This window comes from Geotrypetes seraphini, chromosome 2, assembly GCF_902459505.1.
Source record: "Geotrypetes seraphini chromosome 2, aGeoSer1.1, whole genome shotgun sequence".
NCBI lineage: Eukaryota > Metazoa > Chordata > Amphibia > Gymnophiona > Dermophiidae > Geotrypetes > Geotrypetes seraphini.
The window spans coordinates 103,940,774-103,959,517 of NC_047085.1; the positions used below are offsets into that span (position 1 = coordinate 103,940,774).

The following is an 18,744-nucleotide window of genomic DNA, read 5'->3' on the forward strand; positions in this document are numbered from 1 at the left end:
AGGAGCCGCGAGCCGCACTCTATGAAGAACAGTGGAGGGTGACCAGTTGTGCGGACCGCCCCCCCCCTTGGTACGCCACTGGAGCAGCAGCGTGTCTGGCCGGATTATTCAATTCAAAGCCGCGGGTGACGGCTCCTTGCGAGATCCGCGCCTGCGTCTGAAGCCTCTCTGATGTTGTGATGTCAGAGAGGCTTCCGATGCAGGAGCGAATAGCGCAAGGAGCCGCCAACCCGTGGCTTTGAACGGAACGAACCGGCCAGACCCGCTGCTGCTCCAAAAGGAAGGAATTATCCAGTCCAGACCGCGGGCCGCAAATAAAACTTGGAGAGCCACATGTGGCCCGCGGGCTGCGTGTTTGAGACTGCTGATTTAACACTACTAAATAGATCTCTGACAAGGTACTTGAGGGGCGGCAAATGTCCTATGATTTCTTTACATACACTTACACTTCCTACAGATCAAGGGGGTCTGGGGTTATTACATTTGGAAAGACTTGTCAACTTAGACATGTGAATGATTGGTTCTTTAGTATGGATCATTTTTCAGCAACAGAGGCAGAATGTCTTGCATACTTACCTCATCATTTTAGTTACTTGCTCCATGCTAAACACTTGCCTATGCTAAACAGTTGAATATTAGGCTAGATGTGATCCCGTGTTTGCCTATTGGGGGAAATGGGGACTTTGTTCCTGGGATGAGTCAAGGGACATTACATACGTGGTCTATGAGGGGTCTGTTCTACTTATCTCAGGTGTTAAAATATGATGGTACTATGCAACCTTTTCAGATGCTGAATGAGTCCTTTAATTTGGAGAATAAGGATTGGTATTCATATAGACAATTGCAGCATTATGTCCACTGCACAAATATCGATACCACTACGCTTTCATCACCGTTTCTCGCAGGACTAGGCCGGTGATTTGGATTGCAAGGCACTCGCAATTAAATGGTCTCATGATATCAACATACAGATTTTCGCAAATTTGATCAAGCGGAGTGTCGAGCTTTGTGTGCAACTGTTGATCTCATCAGTGGAAAGAGAATGCTATTATAAATTTTTGGTTCGGGCTTATTTTGCACCTAACAGCTTACCGGGCACATATCAGTGCCACAGACTGTTGTCCAAAATGTGCAGCTTCACGAGCCACTTTAGGCCATATGTTTTGGTCTTGTCCTAGCATTCAGGCCCATTGGAGGCATCTTTGTTCCAAGATAAAATCTATATGGAACTGTACATGAATACCCAAGGACAAGTTTCCTTTTACTCTAAAACTCCCATTGGACCCAGTTCGACCGGGCTCTGCTGCCTTTGTTCAGAAAGTTATTCTATGGGACTTAAATCTATTCTACAATGCTGGCTGTCCCCAAATACTCCCATGATGGCGCACTGGCGTACTCAGATGATTCAATCGGCAGGGTATGAGCACCAAGCTATCTCTGCTATGGATTCTAAACTTGGTACATTGTTTCTTTGATGGTGGTTGCCCACTTCTCCCTTTTGTACCAGTAAGTCAATTTTTTTCGTTGCCCATCCACTTTTTATTTTTAAGTTTTTATTTCATTTTAACAGTATTTTGATAATTGTAAACCATTTAGGTATGTTTTTGATAAACGGTATATCAAAGATTAAATAGACTTGAAACTTTTGTTCTACTTTAACTCTAACTGCCAGAAGTAGACTCCTGAATTGATACACTCATCATGGTTTAGGATTAATTAAGAAGTTGTTGCCAAGGGGGGAGGGTGGGGGATGTTTCAGTTGTATTTCTGCTTTTATACTGTATTACTGTTTATTGATCTTGTACTTTGGAAAAAAAAATAAAATAAAATAAAACAATAAAGCATCTTTTTTCATTTTTCACCCTAAACACCTGTGTGTTTGCTGCTCTTCTCCACTCTACATAGTCCAAACTTCGCCATACCGCTCGGCCGAAGCCTGTGTGCTCCAGGTTAGGCCCCAGCCAGGGCTACGCCCGGTCACAAGATATACTGATATTTGTCAACATTTGTTTATTTCTGATCTGAAGAAGAAGGGTTACTTTTGAAAGCTCATAATAAAATGCATTGAGTTAGTTTTATTTTTATATATTACCTTGAAAAGTGGACTAACATGGCCACCACACCATTTCAACCAATAAAAGGAAATATTTTTTCACTCAAAAGAACAGCTAAGCTCTGAAACTCATTGCTAGAGAACATGGTAACAGTGGTTAGTATAACTGGGTTTAAGAAAAGATTTGGACAAGTTCCTGGAGGGAAAGTCCATAGTCTGCTATTGAGATAGATATGGGGGAAGACGTTGCTTGCCCTGGGATCAGTAGCATGAAATGTTGCTACTATTTGGGTTTCTGCCAGGTACTTGTGACTTGGATTGGCCACTATGGAAACAGAATGCTGGGCTATATGGACCACTGATCTGACCCAGATGTTCTTAACCCCTCCCCTACTCTTTACCTGTAAGACTAGCCAGCCAGCAAGAACTCTCAAAAAGGCAGACAGCTTGCAGTAGAGGACTGTATTAGCCTGCACTGTGTGGTCTGTGGCAGGATTTTCCTTTCTTCTCGTTGGACTGCAATGTTTTGCAGAATTCTGAAGCTACATATACCCAGATCCCTCCCTCTGAAAGAAAAAATGATGGTCTCAATGGTCTGTATGTTTCTGTTGGGCTGTTTCTTTCAGCCCAGCTGCGACATCAGGAGATGTGGATAAGTCTGGTGCTGACAGGTTTTGTTGTTTTTCAGAGCTTTAAGATGACTGGCTGAAGTGCCTCAGGCTTCTGGCTTGTCCCACTCCTCTTCCCACTGCCAGAGTTTGGAAGCATGCACAAACCATGACATATGGTGGTTTGTGAAAAGCTGTGCACCCCTCCGACTGTTGGTTTGTGGTGAAACTAACGAAATATGCAGAATTTTGTTAATTTTCATTTCAATGGTATAAACTAAATGCTTTGAGGTCATGGAAAGGAATGTAACTGGACGAATTTATTTAAGTACCACTGCCATGCCCTCTTCAGGGTGCCCGTCCTCTGTTTCCTTTGTATATTGGGTTGATCCCTCAGCTTGCCACCTCATAACTTCTGACACTGTAATTATTTGGGATGGCTAGGTCTTCCACAAAGACTCAATCCTGAGAATTAAAGTGTCAAAACGAATTGCTTTAGGATCATCAGAAAACAACAGGAGGTGTTTAGTAGCACTGCTTTCAAAGGATAGAATCATGGACTACAAATAATACACTCCTTTGGGACTGGTCAACACATCTTCTTCCTGGAATGGGTAATTTGGCAGCTCTGAAGCACTATTTTAAAAGGTTTAAAAGGAAGTAAAGACTTATCTTTTTAAGAAATATGTGTAATGTTTTATATAAATCCTCTTCTGTAATCTGCCTTGAACCGCAAGATAATGGCGGAATAAAAATCACTAATGTAATGTAATTCTGGAGACTGGCTCCTGTGAACTAAGTAATGGTATTGATGGTATATAAAGATTGTATCATATCATCCCTAAAGCGCAGAGGAAAAAGAAACATATTTAGCCACGATAGGAGTGACAAAGGAGAGATGTAAAAAAATGAACAACATAATGTCATCTAAAACCATGGTTCTCAATCCAGTCCTTGGGACACACCTTGTTAGTGAGATTTTCAAGATACCCAAATAAATTTGCATGCCTTACCTCCATTCTATGCAAATCTTCTCATGACTGGCATCGGTGTATCAAGGACTGGATTGAGAACTCCTGATTGAAAAGCTTCAATCTTGCTTTGAAGAATGTCACCTTACCTGTAACCAAGCTTCCCAGTTTTCTGTGGCAGATCAGTAGCAGAATTTAGGAAATTCTGAAGCAAAGGTTTTGAGAACTTCTATAGCTTTTATGTTTATGTGGAGTTTTAGATTTAGGTACTCAAGGTGAGTTAGAAGCAAATACAATACTATTTCCCTACCCCAGAGAGCTTACAATCAATGGACATTATTTATTAATATGCATAACTATTTGCTGAATGTTAACATGGGCTATGTACATTCTACACAGGACTCAGTTACAATAATGTGGCTTGCATTAAAGAATGTTAGTATATAGCAATCCATGATGCAAATCAGGTCCTTAGTTTATATCTGAGGCAGAGGGTAAAAAGTGACTTTACCACGGTCACAAGAAGTGTCGGTGGGAATCCTGATTCTTGGCTTGCCAACGTTTATGTCCTTAACAAAAGATTTTAACAAGTTTTCTGTCCCAGACTGTAAATTGTCAGCAAACATTTCTAGTGCCTCTAATCATCTCCAAACAGCTTCATTTCTAGTCCTTGGGCCTATTCTGTCCAATAGTAAGCGGTCCTGAGCCAGGGAGAAAGAAATCCTACCAGCAGCTAGTTAGTTGTATTATAAATTTAACTCAGAGGGAAAAGCAGTAATGTAAACTTCAACAGCAAATATTCACTCTGACTGTGACTACAAATGACATCTACCTGGTGACATAAATGAAAAGCTTCCATTTGGTGAAATAATTATAAAAAGCCCATACTTGTGCAAGTACAGTTTGCTGGCTGGATGAGGAAGGAGGTCTCTGCACCCTGGGAGAAACTTTGCTCTGTAGAGTGGGAATCACTGGAGAAGGTTGCCTAGGAATCTGAGAAACAATCAGTTTCAAAAGATCATATCTATCCATCTTGTAGTGAAAAGACATCCAACCACCCCTGTCAAGACCTCCTAAGAAAGATCCACAGGCGACATACGAAAAGGGCATTTGGTTTGAAAACTGTAGAATATTTAGTAAACATTTATACTGAATAATTAAAGAAAATAATTATCAAAAGAAAGGAAATAAACCACCTCATATCCAAAGCTATTTTATCTAAAAACATCCACTAGTACACACAATAAACAAAAATTTAGTATTCAATCCAAGTTGCATTATTTGCAGAAACTTCTATTATGAAAGTAACCACTTTCCACAAATGTTCTGCTAATTCCATTACATGATATCCCTTTATCAGAAAACGCTTGTTAAAATAAAACTATTACTTCACATAAGCCTGTTCTCAAACATTTCAAACAAAAGATGCTCTACTATACAAAATCAAGCATAAGACATGCACTTAATAGAGAAGCCAGATAATTTTGAGGAAATTAGATCAATGGCAAAACTCAGGGACATGTTATTCTATTTTATTTTTTTAAGAAATAACTACTTTTGTTTCCCTGATATTTAGATTGTTATTTTTTTTTGTTCTATGCATTCCTACTGTTCTATTTTCTTTTCAAGAATTTTTCTTGTAATTCTCAAAAATTTTATTAGATAAAAAAAGCTTTCAGAGTCTGAGGAATGTAGCATGTGTTAAAAATCCAATAGAAGATTTACTTACCTCTCTTCAAACAGTGATTTCAAAACTGAAACATTAACCATTTCAAAAAATCCTATAATGTATCAAATTAAAAGTAATTTAAAATATATTATTGTGGTAAATAAAATAATGGATCGTACTGTACAAACTTTTCAGTCCCTACAATGAGATTCACAACAGGCTTCATGCCTTCCCCTCACCTTTGTGTAAGGAATTAAAATTGCTTATTTTAACAACAAATAGCTAGATATCACATTTTCTGATGCCTAAGAAAAATGTTTAAAAGTAGTCAAATATTACAAAATATACCTCCTGCTCCACCCGGGCACTTTTACTTCCTCGTTCATAATAATGTCGAAGGTCCTCCTCTTGCTTTTGCTCTTCTTCTTTTCTCTTCCTTTCTGCCTCTTTCCGACGTTCTTCCGCTGACCGCATCAGCTCTTCATTTTTCAGTCTTTGCTGCAAGCAAAATAATTGATAAAATTCAGTCCAGAGCATTAAAAAAAAGAAAACAGATCTTTTTTTCTGAAAATTAAAGTCAATACAATACAGAAAATTCAAGTCAGTACAATACTCTCAGTAGAATGCAGTACAGTATTTTCCTGTATAATGCACTAAAATAGAAAAAGAGCATTCTGCATTTGGTGTTTGATAAAATGAGGACTATTTGCCCTGAACTGAATCAGAATGAATGCTCCTGTACAGCTACTGTTCAGTTTAGAAGCAAAACAGTCAACATCCATGTATTAAATAAATAAATAGAAATATATTGGCCTTCTTGCTATCGTCATAGTGCGGTTTACATCATAAAATAAACAATTAAGATTTAAAAAACCACCACCAATTATAAAACATGAAAGGAAATATTCACTTAGTAGCAAAACTAGAACAAATGAAAAAAGAAATCTAATAGGTCATCGGGAGCCAAACAGCTTGTGTCAGCAGCTACGCAGGTGTTGGCCCTTGAGCTTCAAAAATATAAAAGCAGGCTAGCTAGCTAGGCATCCCCATGGATTGATCCTGCAAGCGGCTGAGTCTGCATCTTCTCCAAGGCAGAGGTCCCAACAAGTGAAAATCTCTGGGCACCAAAGCTTCCAATCAAACACTTAGAAAAATACCCAGATATATTAAAACCAAAGAGCAGAGACATTTCTGAGCAACTTGCTTGCAGAAAACAAACTGAGGGGAGCAGAAGCAGCTCCTTGCGAAGGACGTGGAGTTGAAAAGATGACTGATAGTTTTCTGCAAGAAATTTGCAAAATCCTACAGTTCAGGACCACTAGAAACATTGCACTAGAAAGCTAGTTTGATAGTTCATTACTGTGTTATAAAAGAAATGTGCCAGATCAGCAGCAGTTGGTCAATTTACATGCACAGATGAAGGTGTGATAAGTTCCTTTAAAAATGGAGAAGCTTTTGAGGTTTAATGATCAAAAAAATAATCAGTGGCTTCTTTTACTTCACTATGGTAGAAGTTATAGCATCAGCAAAAAAGTAGATAAAAAAATATATATGCACAATTGTATCTGGATGAATACTGGAAAAAAGTCCTTTATACGGTATTGTTAAAAGTAACGTTTATTGGTCAGTTAGACAGTGTATAAAAATGGTAACAACAAAGATACAGAATTGGATGCAATGGTTAACAGTGCAATGAAAACGTGGACCCAACATGGTCCGTATTTCAGCACTAAGCCTTCCTAGTATGTTTTTTGGTTTCATGCCATTTCTGAGTTTTCTTTAGAGGCGCCTAACAAGGTTTTAATTTATATATTTTTCATCACACATTTAACCCTTCATTGTGTATTCAATAGAGTTTATGGACACATTATTAATTCTGGTGGACTCCACTTCCCAGCATGCTTCTGGTCTCCACATCACAAGGTTTCAGTTTCTTTACAACACACTGCTTATGCAGCACATAACTGAGCTTGCAGAAAATTTGCATGGGTGTCATCTAGTTTTTACATACTTTTTTTTTTTTAAGATGAATAAGCATTTTCTATTAGGCCCATATTTTTACAAGTATAGGAACCTTTTGTGCTGATCTTTTTCAACTGATGGTGCCTTAATTAGTTACACGTGTGTCTTAATTTTCCATGATTTTAAAGTGTCTTCACATGAAATCCTAAGGAATCAAGAGAAGCAGGAATCTTTAACCAATTTATAAAAACATAATACATTAGTTTAGAACTAAACAGAAAATTATGTACAGCAGACACTTTGCAGTTTTGAACTGCTTTGACTAAAATGTATAGTGATATATTAGAATTGGTACAATTTTTCTTGCTAAACCAACACCAGGAAAGTAGTTGCACCTCATTCAATGAATTGAATGAACATCAACAATTAAATAAATAGATGAGTAAAAGGGTCTCAGTACAGGCTCAATTTTCACTGCGAATAACCAGAAAGCCCCAGGCAGGTATTTATGAGTGACTAGCACTGGACCAAAGGTCTAAATAAATCCTGCCCCGTACAGCATGATACCCTTATGTTTTATTTGAAAAACTCTAATAAATAAATATGAAGTGCAAACGTGCATCCATAGTGGGTACAAGAAAAATATAAGGATATATATAAGAAAACCCACCCCAAAAATTCAAAAACCAATCAAAAAACTGTAAATACTTCAAAATCATAAACCATGAAATAATTTCAAAGAAACCTACAAAATTTCATATAAATAGTCCTATAAAATTTCATATCAAAATTCATATCAACACACCATTGTATCTCCAATTGAAAAAGAATAGGCAATCAATGAAAAACAACGATGGAAAAAAGATCCTGGAGCACAACGTTATGAAGTCAATCAGTCAAACAGTAGTTAAATAAACTGCATAGACTAAAAATGAATATTGCAGTTCATATATTCAAGTTCATGTCAACACTGTGTCTTGATTCATTGGAATTAATAAGAAGAATCATCGTACATCAATACAAGTACTTAGCTGAAACAGCTGAACTCTCCATGCCGTAATGTTCTCTGAAGACAAATTCCGGTCAGCACTGCATCTCCGCTCGACAGGCCCTGTTTCGGTTTTAAAAACTTTTTTTTAAAACCTCCTAGTACGCCATTGTGCTTCCAGCTCTAGCGTGATTGTGCCGCTGAGAAGGGAGCAGGATTTACCGGACTGTTAAATTTGGATGACAGCTTTCAGACAAGAGGATTCATTACTTTGTTATTCTCCCTCCTGATGAAGTTACCGAAACAGGGCCCGTCAAGCGGAGATGCAGTGCTGACCGGAATTTGCCTCAATTCACCTTCAGTATTTTAAATGTTTCGATCATGTCCCCTCTCAGTCTCCTCTTTCCAAGGGAGAAGAGGCCCAGTTTCTCTAATCTCTCACTGTATGGCAACTCCTCCAGCCCCTTAACCATTATAGTCGCTCTTTTCTGGACCCTTTCAAGTAGTACCATGTCCTTCTTCATGTATGGCGACCAGTGCTGAATGCAGTACTCCAGGTGAGGACACAGTACTCCAGGTGAGGGCCCGGTACAGCGGCATGATAACCTTCTCCGATCTGTTTATGATCCCCTTCTTAATCATTCCTAGCATTCTGTTCGCCCTTTTCATTGTGCAGACGGCTTCATCGACTTGTCGATTAGAACTCCCAAGTCTCTTTCCTGGGAGGTCTCTCCAAGTAACTCCCCGGACATCCTGTATTCGTGCATGAGATTTGTTACCGACAAGCATCACTTTACACGTATTCACGTTGAACCTCATTTGCCACGTCGATGATCATTTCTCGAGCATGATTAAGTCACATTGCAGATCTTCCCAATCCCCCTGCATCTTCACTACTCTGAATAACTTTGTCTTGTCCACAAATTTAATCACCTCACTAATCATACCAATGTCCAGATCATTTATAAAGATGTTGAAGAGCATGAGTCCAAGCATCAAGCCCTGCGGCAACCCACTGATGACACTCTTCCAGTCCGAGTATTGTCCATTTATCCCCACTCTCTGTTTCCTATGCTCTAGCCAGTTTTTAATCCACGTATTTCACCCTCGATTCCATGACTCACAATTTTCTGAAGTAGTCATTCATGTGGAACCTTGTCAAATGCCTTCTGAAAATCCAGATATACAAAGTCGACTGGGTCGCCCTTGTCTATCTGCCTGTTTACTCCCTCGAAGAAATTTAGTAAGTTGCTGAAACTGTGCTGGCTGGTCCTCATCAGACCATGTCCGTCAAGATGATCAATGATGCAGTCCTTTATCAGCACCTCTACCATCTTTCCCGGTACCGAGGTGACTCACCGGTTTGTAGTTTCCTGGATCTCCTCTCAAATCTTTTTTGAAGATCGGTGTAACATTCGCCACCTTTCAGTCTTCCGGAATCTTTCCCAATTTGATCGACAGATTGGCTATTAGTTGAAGCAGTTCAGCTATAGTGCCTTTATGACCCTCGGATGGATGCCCTCCGGTCCCGGGGATTTATCGCTCTTCAGCCTATCAATCTGCCTGCATACCTCTTCTAGACTGACTGTCAACTCTGTCAGTTTCCCAGGAAAACTAAAGGGACGAAGGGAGGTGGGAAGGAAATAATAATAATTAGAATCATCTGGAACAGGAGGCAAGAGGGATCCATAGAAACATAGAAATAGACGGCAGATAAGGGCCACGGCCCATCCAGTCTGCCCAACCTAATGACCCTCCCCTACCTTTGCCTTGTGAATAGATCCCATGTGTCGATCCCATTTGGCCTTAAAATCAGGCACGTTGCTGGCCTCAATCACCTCCAGTGGAAGACTATTCCAGCGATCAACCACCCTTTCAGTAAAAAAGAATTTCCTGGTGTCACCTCGCAGTTTTCCGCCCCTGATTTTCCACAGATGCCCTCTTGTTGCCGCGGGTCCCTTGAAAAAGAAGATATCCTCCTCCGCCTCGATGCGGCCCGTGAGATACTTGAACGTCTCGATCATGTCCCCCCTCTCTCTGCGCTCCTCGAGCGAGTGTAGCTGTAATTTGTCTAACCGTTCTTCGTACGGGAGATCCTTGAGTCCCGAGACCATCCAGGTGGCCATTCTCTGAACCGACTTCAGTCTCAGCACATCCTTGCGATAATGCGGCCTCCAGAATTGCACACAGTATTCCAGGTGGGGCCTCACCATGGATCCATACAATGGCATAATGACTTCCGGCTTACGGCTGACGAAACCCCTGGGTATGCAACCTATGATCTGTCTTGCCTTGGATGAAGCCTGCTCCACCTGACTGGCAGCCTTCATGTCCTCACTGACGATCACCCCCAAGTCTCGTTCTGCTACCGTTCTAGTTAGGATCTCACCATTAAGGGTATAAGTCTTGCATGGATTTTGGCTGCCTAGGTGCATAACTTTGCATTTTTTGGCATTGAAGCTGAGTTGCCTGGTCCTAGACCAGCGCTCTAGTAGGAGTAGGTCGTGCATCATGTTGTCGGGCATTGAATCTTCGTCCGTTGTGCATTTGCCCACTACATGCCTGCAAGGCATCGGTCGAGAGGGGGAAAGGGTACAGAACCTGGCATAGAGATAGAGGGGCTGGGTGGAGAGACTGGTAGGGCAGTGGAGGGAGTGAGGGGACTGGATACAGAGCAGCGAGGGAGGGGAAACAGAGTACAGATCCTGGCAGGACAAAGCACTGTACTTGAATATTAACCCCCTTCCCCCCAGTTTATATTCAAGTCAATATTTTTCCTCCTTTTGGGGGGGGGAAGGTTACCTTGGTTTATATTTGGGTCGGTTTATATTAGAGTATATACTGTATTTATTTTACACCTGGGGCAATGGAGTATTATGTGATTTGCTTAGTGTCACCAGGAACTGTAGTGAGAATTGGAATCCAGTTCCCCAGGTTTTCAGGCTACACTTCTCCCTCAGAATCCGCAGTTTCAGCATCCGCGGATTCGGTTATTCACGATTTAAAAAAAAAAAATTTTTAAATTAAAGCTGTATTCTGGTCCTTCCCTGCCTCTTTCCCCCTGAATCCCTTAAGCCTTACCTGGTGGTCTAACGCAGTGGTTCCCAACCCTGTCCTGGAGGACGACTAGGCCAATCGGGTTTTTGGGATAGCTCTAATGAATATGCATGGTGCAGATTTGCATGTCTGTCGCCTCCATTATTCGTAAATCTCTCTCATGCATTTTTATCAGGGCTATCCCAAAAACCTGACTGGCCTGGTGGTCCTCCATGACAGGGTTGGGAACCACTGGTCTAGCGGGTTTTTGGGGCAGGAGCGATCTTCCTATGCTCCTGCCCCATGTAGATAACTCATAGGAAATGGCTGCCGTAAGCTCCCGTCATAGTCTCGAGAGACTATGCAACATTTGTGCAAATTGCAGTCTTAGATTTAATAGGAGAAAGAACTGTCGAGGACTGAACTAGTGCATGTGACTGCTGTTCAGGGACAGAATGAAAAAATAAGAACAGACTGAAACAAGCCAATTAAGAATGCTGCTGCACTTACCTCCTCCTCATTCCGCCTTTTCTTTTCTTGTTCCTCTTCATATTCTTTTTGCAATTTTGCCCTCTGTTCTGCAAGCCGTTTTTCTTCTCTCTCTTCCTCACGTTTAATCCTTTCACGCTCCTCTTCTTCCCGGCGCCTTTTTTCTGCAATCTACAGAAGAAATCTAAAGCTGGGTTTGTGTTTACAGGTAAACAGAGCAGACTACCATATGCCTTGGTGCAGCACAGAGCTTCTAATCTGGTATCATATTGTGGATGTAAGAGATGCCACCAAATCATGGCAACATCCTGTCACACACTGCATTAAAAAGTGGGTTTGATGTCTGACTGAGGGTTAGATCTCAACCTTTCAATTTTTTTAAGGAGGGAAGGTCACTATTTGGCAGGGATGTTACTTTCTTCAAGCCAATTATACAACTGGCATGCTAAGCTACTAGATGAGCTGGAGGCAAAAGTAAAGAGGCACAGCTGCGACTATACCTTTGTTGGAAAGTTCTTCAGGGCAACATGAACCAAAGAACCAAAACCATGTGTGTGACCACCAAAATTATTCATCAGTGAAGAGATAGGTAAAAATGCAAACAATGTTAGGAGTTACTTGGAAATGAATATAGTCAGAAATGTACAATAGAATCTTGATTAACCAATATTCAAGCAACCAGCACTCTCACCCAACCAGCAAAAAAAACCCCGCCAGAATGAAAAAGTCCCTCCAAGTAGCAGCGGCAGCAGTCCTGAGCCACAAATTCCCACCCCAAAGTAGAAGACACAGTAGCGGTCCCGAGTCCAAAAGCAGCAGAAGGGGCAGTGGCCCTGAACAGTGAACCCCCCTCCCTCCGTCCAGCTACAGCAGCAGAAACGGCAGCGGTCCTGAGCAGTGAACCCCTCCATCTTCCAGCCCCAAAGCAGAAGATGTGGCAGTGATCCTGAGCCATGAAGCTCCCCTACCCTCAGCCCTGATGCAGCAGCGGTACTGAGCTATGGACCCTCCCCACCCCTACTTACCCAAAGCAGCAGTGACAGCCAGTCAGCAGAGGCAGCACTGAAAACAGGCTGTATGCTGTCAACCCCAGCACGGCCTTTTCTCTGCCACAGAAAATAGATTGGTATGCCCATCCCATGAGATGCAAAGAAGCTGACACAGCCAGGAGAGTCACAGTTATTTGTTTGTCCCCTGTAGAAGGCATTTCCAGAGTGCCAAAACTGGAATCTCTGTTGGGACTTTTGTTTTTAGACTTTTTATGCTAATAAACAATACTGCTGGTTGATTTGGACATCTCACTTGCCTTGTTTATTTGTTTCCGGCCTACAATTGGCCATGGGGAAACACATACAACAGCTCTCTTGTTGGCCAAGGCTGGACCAAGATGTCCATGCCAGTGCCTCCCAGCTCAAATCACCAGCTGAAGTACACTTAGGCAGAAAAAATAAGGAACACAAGTATAGTATGTCAGGTGCAACTCTGGGAAAAACCAAACAGGAAAAGGACCTGGGAGTATTAATCGATAGGACTCTGAAGCCGTCGATGCAATGCGCGGCAGCAGCGAAGAACATGAATAGAATGCTAGGCATGATAAAGAAGGGAATCACGAGTAGATCGGAGAAACTTATAATGCCGCTTTATAGAGCAATGGTCAGACCACACTTGGAATATTGCATCCAGCATTGGTCTCCATACCTAAAGAAGGATATAAAACTGCTGGAGAGGGTGCAGAGACGAGCAACAAAGCTGGTGAAAGGTATGGAGAACCTGGATTACGAGGAACGACTTAAGAGACTGGGGTTGTTCTTCCTTGAGAAAAGGAGACTGCGAGGGGATATGATTGAGACTTTCAAAATACTGAAAGGAATCGACAAAACAGAGCAGGAAAAACATTATTTACAATGTCCAATGTGACAAGGACAAGAGGACATGGACTGAAGCTAAGGGGGTACAAGTTCAGGACAAATATCAAGAAGTTCTGCTTCACGTAACGAGTGGTGGACACCTGGAATACTCTCCCAGAAGAGGTAATTGTGGAATCCACTGTTCTAGGATTTAAGGGTAAGTTAGATGTACATCTCCTTATAAGTGGCATAGAGTGACATGGGTAAGCTTAGAGTGATATGGGGACTAAAACTATGCCAGGATACACCTGGCAGGGCCTCCGCGTGTGCGGATCGCCGGACTTGATGGACCTAGGGTCTGTTCCGGAGATGGCACTTCTTATGTTCTTACAGAGACTTTCTTGCTGACCATTGACACCATCAGGTCGATCGTCAGCTTTCTTAGTGCTATACAATTTTGGATCCAGGATCTGGTGACTGAGAAAGTTGGCTTGCACTTTGTTCACTCCTGCTACATGCACCGTCGAAATGGATTCTAGATGGGCTTCCACCCACTGGAACAACAATTGGGTCTCCAGTTTAACGGAGCACTCATGGTGTTTCTTGTCTGTTGACATATACCAAACTGTGGCATTGTACAAAAAAACCATAAGCTTTCATAGACCTGCAGCGCTAGCTGAATGGTTCTTAGCTCCAATCTGTTGATGGACCAGTTTCTCAGATGGTAATCAGCATCCCTAAACTGGGCAACCCTCATAATGACCTCTCTGGCAGTACAGAATGGCATCTGTCACCAGTATCCCCCAAGAGGAAATGCAGAGAGGTAAGCTCTGCCCGGAGCCACCAGTGCAGACTAACGTGCTTCCACCATCCAAGGCAACTGCATCTGGAGTACATTCATTTGCAGAGATCAGCTGGACAGCAGTGCACTAGTCTGAAGAAGACATAGGTAAGCTTTCAACCAAGTCACTAACATGGACCCCTGCAACTGCAGGTAGTGCCAAACCATAGAAGCTGACATTGCCAGGATCACCAAAATCTGGCATCTTAGCTTCCATTTGTGCGCTTCTGGAAGAGCACATGGCCTTCTGCTGTGTTGAAAGGAATCCCCAGGTAGTTCAGAGGTTCGACTGGGTCCAGATACTCTTCTGGAAATTGATAATCCATCCCAGGTCCTGTAGGAGCTGGACAATTTGTGCTACTGCCTGGTGACCTTCGGCTTTGGATGGAGCTCCAATCAACCAATTGTCCAAGTATGGATGAACCTGAATCCCAGCTTTGCGCAGGTGTGCTGCAGCTACCACCATCTCCTTTGTAAAGGTGCAAGGCGCCATTGCTAATCTGAAACATTTTCTGTTCTGCAAGAAAATAGGAATATGCAAGTTAGCCACCATCAAATTCAACGAGGCTAGGAATTCCTCCAATGTCACTGAAGTTATGACTGAGCACATGGTCTCCATTTGGAATCTGGCACCTTTAGTGCTGCAGGGACAGACTTCAGATCCACGATGGGCCTCTCATCATCTGAGTCTTTCTTGGACACGATAAAGTATATCGAGTATTTTGTCCAAGCCCGATTCTGCATCCAGTACCAACTCCACCGCTTGTTACTGTTGCTCTGAATTTGACTGCTTTCTCCGGTCTTCTCATCAGAGAATACACAAAAAATTCCCAAAAGAGGGTGAAAAATTTGAGTTTGTAGCCCTCTCAAATGATATCCATCACCCATTTCTCTGAACAGATTCACACCCAAGCCTCCTTGTACTCCGAGAGTCTTCTTCCTATTTGGGAAAGTTCAGGCTCTGGCCTGGCATCATTGGGACTTCTTGGTAATAACTGCTGAGCAGGGAGTTGATGTCTTAGGATGTCTGGAGCCCCCCAAACCTCTGTGTAGATCTCTGAGCAGAAAATCCTGTTGCTGCAAGGCAAAACTGCTTGTAGCCACGAAAGGAACCATGATTTGCTTAGAACAACAATCTGCCATGCTGCCCATGAGATCGTCCCACCCCTTGCCAAAGAGCATTTGTCCTTTAAAAGGGTGTCTGCTCAAAGTAGCTTTAGAAGCAGAATCTCTCGTCAACTGTCTGATCCAGAGCATTCCTTGGGTGGTGATAGACTAAGCAGACACCTTGCTCATGACCCTAAAAAATCATATAGGGCATCTGCTACACAATCCACCCCGGACAGTAGCACCTGGGGGTATGCACTGCCTTCCACAGATGGATTCCAGCACATCTTATGGCCGCCACACACCATAAAGGAAGCCGCAGCCGCTGCTTTCAGAGCTAAAGCCGCAAACTGTCTTTTGAGGACCAAGTGCACCCTGCGCATCCTTTAATATCACTCCTCCTTCACTAGGAAGTGAAGTACACTTAGTTATTTGCGCTACTAACAAATCTACCTTAGGTGGGATAAAAAGCTGTTGGTACAATTTTGGCATAACCTTGGCAACCCTCAGAGGGCCCTCTGGTACCTTGCAGTGCTCCATTAGCATCATGGTTATCTCTGGATGCGAAGGAAAAAATGTGGTCCGGGCCTTAGAACTGCTCATAAATAAAATTTGAACTATGGAAGTCTGCAGGAATTCCAAATTTAATTCCCGCAAAGATACTGTAATGACTTCTACCAAATTTGTTAGTTTGAAAAGTTTGCAAACTGTCGGGTCCTCTCCCTGGTCTAGGCCTGCCATAGACTCTTGGCTGTTATCACTGACCTGAAACTCCAGGTCCTCTAAACTGGAGAATTCACTTTGAGAGAGTAAAGGACTTGACCCTGACCCCAGTCAATCCTGACTGGACCCCTGGTTCCTACGGCAAAGTTTTCCACTGGGGAACTGTACTCTGTGAAGGTAAAGCCCCATGCACCACCAACAGCAGAACACTAGACTGTGCAGAAGTTTTATAATTCACAAACTTCAAACTTACAAAAACAAAGTCAAATCCCTGACCTGGATCGACTAAGGATCTCTGCTGTGGGACAAGTGCCCTCATGAGTTCAGAGGCATCTCTGAACTTGTGTTTTGCTGCCAACACCAAATCTAAGACCCTATGTAAGGGCAAGAGGGGGCTAAGCTCAGTACCCCTGCACCCCACTCATGTGCTCCATGGTATATGGACAATCCTCAACTGGCCCCAATCCAGCAAAAAACAGGCATGTACAGGAGTAGACAGGCCTAGAGAGTCCATAGAAATAATTTATTATCCAAAAAGAGCTGTTTTGAAGCAGATAGAGACAATTAAAATAAAATTGGGAAATCCAGGATGGATGCAGTGGTAGCATTTTGGTGTGAGAAAACAGCCTGAGAGCTATATAAAACTTTCAAAAATTCAAAAAGGGGTTTTTGGAAGAGGGAGACCCTATAGGAAGCCCCAGTGACCCTCAAAATCCAGTTCATGAACCACCACAAAGTCTCCTATATATAGTAATAGAACTGTATTCACACAACTACTTGGTGCTTTGCCTGCATCAGCACACACTGCAGCTGGATTACAGAGAAAATTTCTGCCTCAGATAAGCATACAGGATTCTTCAGCTTCTTTTCTCTTCAGCTGCCTTTTAGACAGGCTCTAAGAGCCTGAAGCCCTTGACCTTACTACCTCCTTATGCATCTTGTGGAGAGGTGCAGCCAGCATCCACTAAAGTCCTCTGGACCAACACAGAGTCACTCACCCTAATATCAAGCGCCTGGAAAATCAGGGGCGAGCCAAGCTCACAGAGGAACATGCCCCAAGCTATCTTAAAAATTAATGCAGGCTGGCTAGGAAGGTGCCCTGGGAAAGGGTTGCCCACCACAAACTATAGCCCTCTGATACAAAGACTACCGTATCTTCTCTCAGGCAAAGCTGTCCCAGAAATCCTGGGAAACTCTGTAGCAACAGGAAGAATCAAAAGTTGGATAAAAGTCCAAAAATATAAATCAGATGCAGAGCACACGAAAAGAGACCTTCTCAACTCGCTTGCAGAAGGAAAAACTGAGGTGCTGAGGTACTGCCCAGTGACACAAGGAGGTGTAGTTGAAAAATATAGATTATACCTTCTGCGACTCTTGCTGATGAAAGGAAGAAACCCACTTGTCAAGACTCGCATCTCTTTTGCACTGAAAATTTATTCATTCATTCCATATATATTCCACAGTAACAGCAATCTTAATGGGGGCTGTGGTTAGAAGTAAGATTCAAGATGGAATGGGGTCCAGAGAAGACAGAGTGGCAATCACAAAGAAAAAGGTTTGGTAATAGTGATTGAAATAGGAGGAAGACAGAAACAATGCTAGGAAGGAATGAAAATATGTACGAGACCTTTGCCGTAGCTTGCTTCCATTCCCCTTGCTAAGAAATCACAAGTGAAAATATTGTGGGGAACCAGGATTTCCCACCGGGACTTGATAATAGTACTATTCTTCGATGGGCGGACTACATGTTGGAATATGTATTCTCATTCCTGGATAATGACACTGGAATCGTACAGTTTGATACCCTGTTGACTTATCCAGGGGTACAATCTACTGACATTTATGCTCATTTCCAACTGACTCACTATATTATATCTTTGCTAAAGGATGGTTTGGCCTTGGGGGTAGGAACAAAATTGGGTACACTGTTCAGACAGAGGGAGTTTTGGGCGTATTTAGTGTCTTATTACCATGGGACTGTTCGGACCCTGCACACCACTAGGAATTATACACAGATCACTGCAAAGTGGGCAGGGGATTTGGGGAAGATTGTGGAGAGTGCAACCATAGCGATGGTTATCTGTTTGGGTACGTCCAATGTTTCCAGTGCATATTATCGAGAATGTACCTTCCAGATGGTGTTGCGTGCCTATGTTTCTCAAGTACATTCCATTTAGGCTTGACAGACACTAGAACCTGCCCTAAATGTAAACAAGGGGATAACACCTTAGGTCATGCATTTTGGTTATGCCCCTGTATCCAGACCTTTTGGAGGGCGATTTGTTCTTACATAGGAGCGCTTACAAGAATCATATTGCCTCCTACCCCTCAGATGTTATTCTTCATTGGTGGCCTTAATGCTGGGACAGTAATGAGTACTGCAATATTTGATGGGGGATGCTCCCCCAAACTTCTGGTATTGGAGAGCTTCATATTATGCTCTTATGCTT

The 18,744-nt window shown here is 42.4% G+C and overlaps 1 protein-coding gene across 9 annotated transcripts in view; it reads right to left on the minus strand.

The window, feature by feature from the left end:
• The window catches only part of CSPP1 (centrosome and spindle pole associated protein 1), a 328,816-nt gene that overhangs the window by 85,677 nt on the left and 224,395 nt on the right, over nucleotides 1-18,744 (minus strand). For all 9 annotated transcript variants that reach the window (XM_033933355.1, XM_033933359.1, XM_033933354.1 and 6 more), the window contains 3 exons: nucleotides 11,798-11,947; nucleotides 5,650-5,799; nucleotides 4,521-4,625 (listed from right to left, as the gene is read on the minus strand). In XM_033933355.1, coding sequence (XP_033789246.1) covers nucleotides 4,521-4,625; nucleotides 5,650-5,799; nucleotides 11,798-11,947 — 405 coding nt within the window. The remainder of the gene's footprint in view (nucleotides 1-4,520; nucleotides 4,626-5,649; nucleotides 5,800-11,797; nucleotides 11,948-18,744) is intronic.